The sequence below is a fragment of the Dipodomys merriami genome, unplaced genomic scaffold, assembly GCF_024711535.1.
Source record: "Dipodomys merriami isolate MVZ:Mamm:240054 unplaced genomic scaffold, mDipMer1.0.p SCAF_8, whole genome shotgun sequence".
NCBI classification, from domain to species: Eukaryota; Metazoa; Chordata; class Mammalia; order Rodentia; family Heteromyidae; genus Dipodomys; species Dipodomys merriami.
The window spans coordinates 27,529,281-27,540,992 of NW_027206401.1; the positions used below are offsets into that span (position 1 = coordinate 27,529,281).

Consider the following 11,712-nt stretch of genomic DNA (forward strand, 5'->3'; position numbering starts at 1 on the left):
GGCACTTAGAATTGCTCTGGCTCTAGAAAGGAGAATCTCTACAGACTGGCCCTTCTCCCTAGTAAGTGATGAGCTTGGCTCTTTGCAGATAAGCATAGATTTCTGAAAGTTTCACCAGTGTTATTCATCCTAACTTAGCCCTGTTTGCATAAGCAAAACTGATTTAGAGTATTTCTAGATGACCTTCTGGTAAGTAAAAGAAAGAAAAGGGTATGACACCTTTGTAATTAGTGTAGAAGTAGTTCAGGAAGATTTAGAATGGACCAGGTGTGGTGGTGCATGTCTGTAATCCTAGCCATTTGGAAAGTGAAGGTAGGAAGATTAATGTCTAAGCACAGGCTGGGCACAAGCACAAGTCCCTATCTAAAAAACAAACTAAAACACAAAGGACTAGGGAATAGCTTGAGTAAGTAGAGCAGCAAGCACAAGGCGTTGAATTCAATCCTTCATACAGCCAAAAAATGAAGTGGGATTGGGTAGTTAGGAATAGAAGGAAAAATTAGAGCCATTTGCTATACAACTGTAGGAAAACTTTATGTTGAGATGTGTGTGTGTGTGTGTGTGTGTGTGTGTGTGTGTGTGTGTGTGTGTGTGTGTGTGTGTGTGTGTGTGTGTACATTTCCAGTGCTTAAAAACAGGCTAAAACAAGGAATGTCAGAGTCTTTAATTCTTGTTTCCTGTGTGAAGAGCAGGAAATGTTTCTCTTTTCCTATTTTGATTTACTTTTGCTTTATTTTATACTATATAAATCCTTGCTAAAAGTTACAATAAATTTAGAAAAAAATCACATACACTACCATAGAATTTATTTTCCAGATATCTTGTAATTAGTTCATTTCCCTTTTATAGCATTGTTGGTTTAAAATGCAGCTATCTCTTAATATCACAAAGCATTCCACATTTACAAAGAAGTTCCAGTGGCAAGTAACTTCTAGTCAGCCAGACAGTTTCAGCTCACAGTTAATTATATATAGCTAAGAAACAGTCTTCCTGCCTCAGAACAAGCAAAGTCTGCATTTCCTGTGAACAGCTGTTAGATGAACCTAAATGATTACCAGGCAATCAAGATCAGTAAAAGTTAAATTAGCCAAAATAAAGAAAAACTAAATTATTTAAATTCTTTACTATTTTAATTTTGTCAGAAGGTTGTCTTTGACATTTATTGTGGCGAATAGTTCTGTTTACTGGCTTATTAGAATGAATGGTAGCAAAATAAAGAGATGACAGAATAGAAATGTGGTTAAAACTAGGGCTATGGGAAGACAATGAGATAGGAGAACATATCTACATATGAAATTACTCTTTTTTTCTTGGCTGAATTAGTCATGACATTGTGAGTACTAAGGAAATAAAAGATTACCATAGGATCATTAACAAATGGTGTTGGAAAAGGATAAAAATATAGATCCTAATATTATTAGGGTGCTTTTGAACTCATAACCCAGCATAGGTAATCAGCTAATTTTTACCTCCTTATTAGGCTATTATAATTCATTGAGAAATTGTTCAGAAAAGTCTGACAAAAAATAAGATGTCCTTGATTGTGTGTCATTGGGGATATGAAGTAAATACCTATCTTCTGTGAATACAAAATTATGCTTGCTGCCTAGTTATGTAGAATTAATTCTACAATGCCATACCTGCAGAATACTGGCCATTGGGTGGTTTGTACATAATCATCTTAAGTGATTATCTGTAAGCTATGGTATCATGGTAAATGGATTGGTAAGCTAGAGAATTAGATTTCTTCTTCCACTTTTTCTTTTTCTTTTTTTTGTGTTAGAGATTGAACCTAGGGCTTTGCAAATGTTAAGTTCATGCTCTACCACTGAGCTACAGCCCTATATTTCTTATAGGCATAATTATTTTAAATACACATCCATTTTAAATGTAATTTTATAGTCACTAAAAGATATATGGCTTTGGTAATAAAACTTTTTACAATTGAACTGTTTGTAGCAGGCCTGTGGTTTAAACTCAGAGCCTGGGTGCTGTTCTTGAACGTTTTTACTTAAGGCTAACACTCTACCACTTGACCCACAGCTCTACTTTTGGCTTTTTTTGGTAGTTAATTGGAAAGAACAGTCTCATGGGCTTTGCTGGCTTCAAATTGCAATCCTCAGATCTCAGCCCCTGGCACCCAGCTGAAGCAAGATTTTGAAAGCAAAAAATGTGGAAATATATTTTTAAAACATCTCATTACTTTGCATTCATTATATCATTCAGTGTTTATAACAATTCCATCAATATCTCTGTTTTAATGTAATAAAGTAAATCTCAAGAATGTTCAATGACTTATAGCAGTTTCTGTACATACCCTGAAGGTTAGAAACCTAATTATTTCAGTCATTAATGTAATAGATTACTTAAAAACTGAGCTAAAGTTTTTCTTCAATTCTTTGTTATCCTTAACAGGTTTAACATACATAGTTTACCAGAAAGAAAAGAAAACCAAGACTTAACATATGTTTCAGGATGGTCTTGATGCTTTTAAGTTTGCTTTTGTAAAGTGGAATAATGATTTCATTTTTAAGGTGTAGTTTAGCTTCTTGATACATCAGTCTTGACTACTGAATCTGGAAGCAGACATGGTGTACTTATCATGTGTGGATAATCATGATCTCTAAGTACAAATTGAGATTACAATCCCGACTTGGATCAGGAATTTAAGTCACTTTATAGCATCAGTACAGAGAAAGAATAATTCTATTATAGCAATTCTGCTACACTTGAGTAAATGTAACATACACTTGAATTTCATACTTAAATATTTGAACATTCACAAAAAATCTATTTTTAGATTAGGTTGTTAAAGGAATATTTGTATCAAATATGTGCATTTGACCATCTTGTCCACTACAGTTTTACTGACTGGTTTCTAAAAGGGGGAACATGCGTTTAGATGGTAGTTCTTTATTTTATTGACTGTGTTAGTTTCTTCTTAAGCAGGTGATTGTTATCTCTTCTTCTGTGTTCAGTTTCCTAGTTTATGTGAATGATTCTTAACAAACTGATAAAACATGTTTTCAGAAAGCATGTGAATTTGGAACTCTGTGTTTTATGTTTATATTAGGCTTTATTTTAAGGGCAAGTGAGATTGCTTCAAATAAAACAACTCCGTTTCCAAGAAACAGTTAAGAGAAGGCAGAGACAAGCGGCCCCACTTCTTTGCTGATACTTGCACAGTTGCCATGGACCTACATAAGCAATGGGAGAACACAGAGGCCAACTGGCATAAGGAAAAGATGGAATTGCTGGACCAGTTTGACAATGAAAGGAAGGAATGGGAAAGTCAATGGAAGATCATGCAGAAGAAGATAGAAGAGGTATAAGTTGATTTGCTTTGAATATATTCTAAACTTCAAGTTCAGAGTGAAACTTTGTTGAAGTTCATTTTCTATTAGAAACCATTTTTATATTCTGTATTGCCCTGAAGAGATACAAGTCTTACTAACACTTACTAGACCAAAAATAGCATGACTTTTCCCAATGGTAGTTTACAGACTTACACTTATTTTTCAACCTTACAAGAAAATTAAGATCTCGAAACTTCACTGTAAAATACATCATTTTATTTTATTTTCTGAACAGAGAAGCTTAATATTAAAAGTAATGTTTGTAGCCAAGTGCCATTGGGTCATGCCTGTAATCCTAGATACTCAGAAGCTAATATTTACCATATATGGAGTCTATAGAGTTGGCAGAGTAATTATTGAATAATTACAAATTTAACCAGTCAGCAGAATGTTTTAGCTACATGGCTAAACAACTGGCTAGATTAATTATGCATCCTTAATTATTTTGACTACATGACCTCATTATCTCCTTGTAGATCCCATCCAATTCTGTCATGTGTGAGTGGGACCAGAGGGGGAATATGAAGGGAGCAAACAAAACATAGTTTTCATATCATAGAGGCAAATTATGCTATGCTGTTATGGCTTGTGTATACAGTTATATAGCTGGGAATGTATTTATATAATATACTTACTGAGAATGCTCATGATGGTTCTTTTGAATACCTGAATACAAGCACTGTGCTCGCCTCATCATAACACACATCATATATATATGGATGCACCAAATATGGTACATTCTTGTAAGCTACAAAGCTACAGTAAAAAGGAAAGTGCGGGCAAAATATGTTCACAGGTCACAAGAAAACAATTTTTTTTTTTTTTTGCCAGTCCTGGGCTTGAACTCTAGGTCTGGGCGCTGTCCCTCAGCTCTTCAACTCAAGGCAAGCACTCTACTACTTGAGCCACAGCACCACTTCTGGCTTTTTCTGCTTATGTGGTGCTGAGGAATCGAACCCAGGGCCTCATGCATGCAAGGCAAGCACTCTACCACTGAGCCACCTTCCCAGCCCCGAGAAAACAATTTTTAAACTAAAATTAAGAAATAAATACTTGGAGCCAGGTGCCAGTAGCTCATGCCTGTGTAATCGTAACTACTCAGGAAGTTGAGATCTGAGGATCATGGTTCGAAGCCAGCCCCAGCAGAAAAATCCCGATGAGACTCTTATCTCCAATAACCACTCAAAAACCAGTAATGGAGCTGTGTCTCAAAGTGGTAAAGCAATAGCCTTGAGCCTACAACTGACAAGGAAAAAAAAATCACTACTTGGAAAAAGGATATCATGTCATAATCACAATAGAATGTATTTTTTCTGACATTCATTATTGAGTTCTGTGTTTTAAATACAAATTATTGAAACATACATTGTGAAAAAAAAATGAGAATTGTAGACTCCCAGGGGTTCACATAAAGAACTTCAGTGGTTTTTTGTTTTTTTTTTTTTTTTTTTTTTTTTTTCCGGGTCTGGTCGTAGGCCTGAACTCTGGGCTTGGGTGCTGTCCCTCAGCTCTTCAGCTCAAGGCTAGCGCTCTACCACTTGAGCCACAGCGCCACCTCCGGCTTTTTTTTTTCTGCTTATGTGGTGCTAAGGAATCGAATCCAGGGCCTCATGCATGCAAGGCAAGCACTCTACCACTGAGCCACCTTCCCAGCCCGAACTTCAGTGGTTTTACCTGATAATATTGCCAACTGAGAGCATCCAGCATTGTGTACTTTTGACAGCTATTACACTTGCTATTTTTTTAAAAAAAGAGGTACATACTTGTATTGTTTGAAACTTGGAATAATCCAGTTAGAAAGTATGGATTATTGAGACATTATTTAGAGTTGATAGACTGCAGAATTTTTTTCTCCAGGTTGCAATCTTTTCTGATTATCTTCTCTGATAGAATTAATAAGGGCTAAATATCACATAATATATTTCCTTAAATAAAATAAATGGTTTTCTACTAATTACTATATTTTAATTGTTTATTCATTCCTCACCTTCAGTCCCCAACAGAATTTTACTGGTATAAAAAAAAGAATACGAAAGCATATGAAAACAAAAATAAATTGATATATAGCCACAAGGAAAGTTCACACATAAAATGTAGCAGTGTGTCTCTTTTTAGGAACCAACAAAGAAGTAATCAGCCACATATTTCTCAATATTCAGAAAACTAAAGCAAACCTACACCCCAGGAATAGCACTTTTTCCCATTGTATTGAAACAAAAACATTTTTTGTTTTCCCTACGCCTTCTTAGAAAGAAGGTAATATCAACAGCAACCTTTAGGCAGTACTTCAGGTAGTACTTCTTTCAACTGGGATTTGGGGTAAATATCAAGGAGCAGTAAATCTGTTATTGTATGACTAATAATACCTGTTTGTGTAATGTAGGCACTTGTTCTAGTAGGCACTTGTTCTGATGGTCCCTTTTGAAAATTGACAAACTCCCAAGACTCAAGAGAAGGCCCATCATTTTTTTTCTTAATAATTTTTTGAGATTAAGTGATTACATAAATTTCACAAATTTTACAGTATTGGAGGATAGTGATACTTAGTTAAAGTCACAAACACATTTTTACCTTCACGAGGCAAATTATCATTATCTTGGTCTATAAGTTTGTGAATTCTATAAGCTTTGACATACAACTATTACTTCTGCATTGGGTGATATGTATATTTCTTTCCTTTTGCTTAGTGTTAACTGTTCTCTCTTTCCCTCTCTTTCTTTCCCTCCCATCACTTTCATTGAGTTGCTTAGTTCATCTTCATCAATATCCAGTGCAGCTGATGGGCCCTCTGTTGTACTTTTTCCTATTTCCCTTGATTCTGTGCTCTCCTCCTAGATTCTCTCAGATGTGCACATATATATGCCATATATGAGGTCAAGAACATGGAGTCATTTGGAAATTATATGACTAAGTATATGTCATTTGTTTCTTGAGTCCTGTTTACTTTGTCATATCTCCTTGCATTTTGGATTTAACACCCAACATATCAGGGAGACCATGTGCCGTTTGTCTCTCTGATTTTGGCTTACCTCGCTCAAAATGATATGCTCTAGTTCCATCCATTTCCCTGAAAATGCCATTATTTTGTTCTTTATAATAGCTGCATAATATTCCATTGTAAATAGGTACCACAATTTTTGATCCATTCATCTGTAGTGGGGCATCTGGGTTGTTTTCATATCTTGGCTATTGTGAACAGTGCAGCAATGAACATGGAGGTGCATATGTCCTTGTATACTGGTTCCTGTTGCTCAGGGTAGATGCTTAGGAGTGGTATGGCTGGGTCATAGGGGAGGTCTATTTTCCTAAATTCTATTCAGAAAGAAAGAATATCTACTACTAAATACTACTAGTAGTATTTAAGTTTTGTCAAAATATTCCAACTAATCCATAGTTTAGAGACAACTATTTGGAGGCAAAAGCATTAATATCGGGGAGAGTGCATAGTAAAATGGCCAAGAGAGCTCAAAATGGTTTGCTAAGTACTAAAAAACTTTGTTAAAATGAATTGGGAAAGTTTTAATTTTTTTCTTACAGCTTTGTCAGGAAGTAAAACTTCGAAGAAAAAACAACATGAATGAACGATTTAAAGTCATTGGTCTTGATCATGAAAAGGCTGTTCAAGAGAAAGTCTTGGAATCTTCTCCAAAGGACCCCAGTTCAGAGCAATCTGATTTTACAGGGGTGAATCACAGGGATGGACTGGGAAAAGAAAAGAAAACAGAGCAGAGCTTTCTCAGTGAAGAGAATCAAGTGTGTAAGGAACAAAAAGCAACCAATAAACCAAAAGTTGGGTTTATGGATCCTTTGGCCACAGACAAGAAGGAATATGAGGCCTGGCCTGGCCAGAAGACTTCTGAGAAAGAAAGTAAGAGCTGCTCTGGAGCCCTCAACACTGTAAGTAAGATATGACTGGCTATGAACTGTGTCTAAGGAAATATTTACTTCTAAGTGCTAACATGCTATTGCTTATGTGTACAAAGGCACTTGAGGAACTTGCCAAAGTTAGTGAAGAGTTATGCAGCTTTCAAGAGGAAATTCGGAAGCGGTCTAACCACAGAAGGTAGGCTGGCATATATGCAATCATTTTATTCCAGAAAATCAATAGGAATACTGGTTTTAGCTCGTGAATCCAAACTGCTTCCTCTTTACAGTTTGTTAGAATTATAAAATAAATTATTTATTTTTATTGTTGGACACAAGAGATATATTCTAACTGCACGTTTCTTGGTGTGCTCTTTTCTTTCTCTCTTGCTGGTACCATGCTTTGAACTTAGAGCATTGCATCCTTACCCGACTACCCTCACTTCTACGTTCATCTTCACCCTCATGCTACACCCACTTGCAGCTAACAGCTGATGATTTACCACCTGTGCCACATTTCCATTCCAGTTGTGTTTTTGTTGTTGTTTTGTTTTTGTCTTTATTTTTTGCTGGTTTATTGGAGACAGAGTCTTTGTTCTGCCTGGGCTGGGTTCAAACCAAGATCCTTAACTCTCAGTCTCCTGGGAAGCTAAGAATAAAGCCCTGAACCACCAGCATCCAACTGTGTGGTAACTCTTAATACACATCTTCTACTGCTTTGTGTAATTTATAAGAAATACTTTACTTTTTGGCATTTAGTTGAGGTAGACTTTCTACAATACATTTTTTGTGCATTTTTCAAGTTTTCCTGGAGAGAAGTTTGTAATGGGGCAAATCCTGTTAAAGGTGGTGTTTTGATAACATATTGATATTCAACTGAAATATTTTATATCTGATTCATTTATTTCTCTATGATTAGCCATTATATAATAAATACATATGTAATTTTCAGAACAACATATAAATGTGTATACATATACACATGGTATAAGAAGTGCTGCATTAGTTCATAAACAGTATATAACTGTAACAGTTTTAGCCATGTTTTTAAAGGTTAATCTTGAGTTTTGATATGGTTAACAAAGATGGGTTATACTGGGATAAGTATTTATCTCTTTTAGAGGCTGTTATCTTTTTTAATGGTTTAGTAAGGATTTATTTTAGTAGAACAGGTTTGTGGTAGGAAGAAATAGAAAAAGAGAGAAAAACATTCTTGCTCTCCATCCAGGAAATGGGGGTTAGCAACTTTTAGGAAGCTATGACAATGTGTTTCCTTGGGAGAAACTGTGAGGATTTTTTTCTTATTACAGAAATAGATTGCTTAAGCCCTTTCTTTGAAGAGTGCATCTTAAAATAAAATTATCACTAAAGTACCATCTTTGATCATTATTTAGGATGAAGTCAGACTCTTTTCTCCAGGAAATACCAAATGTAATCAGTGCGCCTCAGAAAGAGCATCTAATCAACAGTGACCAGCATGTTCTTCCAATCGATTTAGAAAAAGAAACACAGAAAATTGGAAAGAATCTGAGCTATACCCATGTGCCCCAAAGCAATCCTATGAAAAAATGTGGAATTGGTACAATTGATTTGCTAAGAAATGAAACCCCACCAGTTCCTCCTCCAAGAAGCACATCTCGAAATTTTCCCAGTTCTTATTCTGAGCAAGCCCAAGCAAGACTGAAGGCTAGTTTAGAGCACAACAACTGGGTGACCCACAAGGGCGAAGGAGAAAGGAATGCCAACCCTCCATTCCTTATGAGGAAACCTACCTCATGTCCAGAGGAAGAGAAGATTTTGACACCAGAGGTCAAGGTAGATAGTAAGCATCCAGGTAATGAAGATATCAGACTTCCTGTGTGGTCTCATGACTTTGGGATGTATACACAAAAGAGCCTTTCCCCTTTGTGCTTTCAGAAAAACAGCTATATACCCAATAACCAGACATCAGAAAGGGTGATTTCAGAACACCTTCCTAAATTTCCCCCTGATCTTCATATAAATAATGACTGTAGTTCCTCCATAACACAGAGCGGTGGCTCACTTGCAAGCTTCAGTTGTGGCTTTGAAAGGACGACAAGGAATGAAAAGCTGGCAGCAAAGACTGATGAATTTAACAGAACTGTGTTTAGAACGGACCGGAATTGCCATGCAATTCCGCAAACTCGAAACAACTCAAAATCATCTGAGGATCTTCATCCCTGTGATAGCACCACAAAAAGTGACAATGTGACTGGTGCTGTGGAAGCCAGTGGACATGTACTTGTGTCCATGGAAAATATGATCAATAATCCCACCAAGAAATCAACAGGCCTGGTCAGACAAATTCAGGATTATGGAAGTCATAGCAGTTACCAGAATATGTTCCCTGAGCATGACTGGAGACCAAGCGATTTATCTGGCCGACCCAGGTCAGCTGACCCCAGGTCAAATTATGGTGTTGTAGAAAAGCTGCTGAAAACCTATAAGACCTCAGTCAGGCCTGCATGTCAAAATTCTAAATGTTTCCAGGATAACTGGATCAGATGTAATTCTGATGCCAGTGGTAATGACACATTAAGTCAGCATTTAGAAATGAATCCAATGGCGCAAGAATTTCAGCCAAAAACAGCTTTGCTTGGGGGACAGCAAGTGAAACAAGGAATAGATGAGAACAAAGTAACAGAGGTAAGAAATTCAAATTATACGTTTTGGTAGGCCTGTATTAGTAATTAGCAATGGCTCTGAGTTCAATTGTCCATTCACCTACATAGAAATTAGACAGAACTTCACCTTTTGTGAATATATTTCAACAAGATGAATTTAAAGTGAGTTTTTAAAGACTAGACTTAGTGTATTACTTAATAACCAATTAGAGTAATATTTCAAGTGGTTTTAAGAAGATCAAATGTTTATTTTCTTGGTTGAAAAAAATTGAGAATGTACATTTGCTGATTTCTAAAATTTTGTTTTTTTGAGTTTGATTTTTGCAGTATATAAATATTTCTAAATATATCGTTCATTTTTCAGACATTTTCTGTGATCAGTCATTCTTAGCATTTGATTCATGTTAGAAGAGGATTAGTCATAAGAATGTGAATATTGGCTAAACACATCATTTAAACACTGTCTCACAGTTTTATTACCCATGGTACTAAAAGACCATGTGTGGAAACAGGGCCACATGGAGATATACTTAGCATGTGAAATGAGAGAGGAAAAGAGAGAGAGAGAGAGAAAAGGAAGGAAAGAAGGAGTGAAAGAAAGGAACAGAAGAGAAAGGAACAGAAAAAAACAAACTACAAATATTTAAGTAAACTCACCCTTTCTCTTTGTTGTCCATTTACAAAAGAGTAAAATTTTCATAAATTATAAAGAAGTAAAGAAACTTGTAAAGTGAAGAGTCATACAATGTTTCCTTTTTGTGTGCATAATATTACAAGGAGTTGCAATGGACATATTGTTATTATTTACCAATATTTCAATGAATCATCCTGCTTTTACATTTCTCTATTTTTTTGTTTGAGCTCTTAAATAACTGTGAAATCCTACAGTTGGAGATAGGAAATAGAAATATACACATTAACCAACCAAAATGCTCATTAGCTAGCAAGCATGAATGGATTTCCCTATTCTTTTGCAATAATTGGGGGGTCTGGAAGCAAGATACTCTATTATAGATGCCATACGAATAGACTTTGCTTTGCTTTGGGTTGGTTGGCTCTAAAGAGAGAAAAAGAAAAGTGCAGGTTATTGCCAGCTATGACTAGAATAGAAAAAACTGCATTGTCCATTCCCAATGAAAGGGTGCAAGCTTTGTTAAGAAGACTAGGTAGAACCAAGGGTCATCTTTGTAATAGTCATGGTCAAAGGCTGGTTTTCTTTCACTAAAATAAAAAGAAGGAAGGAAGAAAATGAAAGGATAGAGAAGGAAAAACTTTTCACTCATCAGAATTCTAGCTAATTCTCAAATTAGCTAGCAAATCTTCTATTATTAGCAATTTCAAATTAAGTTATATTTGGAAAAATGTTAGGGCATGGAGTAGAGCTCAGTGGTAGAGTATTGCTTAGTACATGTAAGACCTTCAGTTCAATATCCAGCATGAAAAAAAAGAAAAGGACTTTAAGGAGTTAGGTACAGTTTTTAAATGTTTATGAGAGAGTATCACAGTGATCTCTAGTTTAATATATATATATATATGGGAGGCCGGGAAGGTGGCTCAGTGTTAGAGTGCTTGCCTTGCATGTATGAGGCCCTGGGTTCAATTCCTCAGCACCACATAAACAGAAAAAGCTGGAAGTGGCACTTGAAGTTAGCCTTGAGCTGAAGAGCTGAGAGACAGCACCCAGGCTCAGAGTTCAGGCACCATGACCCACAGAAAAATAAAAAATAAACTAAAATAAATACATAAGGTATTTTGTTTAAAAGCCTTGTACTTTTGACCTCTAAATGTGTCACTTACCTAATATAAATGAATGATTTTAATATAATTATCTGATTACCTTATTTTCA

General features: G+C 35.8%; 1 protein-coding gene across 1 annotated transcript in view; it reads left to right on the forward strand.

The window, feature by feature from the left end:
• Kiaa0408 (KIAA0408 ortholog) overlaps positions 1-11,712 on the forward strand; it is a 28,833-nt gene that overhangs the window by 13,507 nt on the left and 3,614 nt on the right. Inside the window, exons 2-5 of the mRNA XM_070010865.1 lie at positions 3,074-3,326; positions 6,894-7,253; positions 7,340-7,419; positions 8,615-9,887. Coding sequence (XP_069866966.1) covers positions 3,192-3,326; positions 6,894-7,253; positions 7,340-7,419; positions 8,615-9,887 — 1,848 coding nt within the window. The 5' untranslated portion in view covers positions 3,074-3,191. The remainder of the gene's footprint in view (positions 1-3,073; positions 3,327-6,893; positions 7,254-7,339; positions 7,420-8,614; positions 9,888-11,712) is intronic.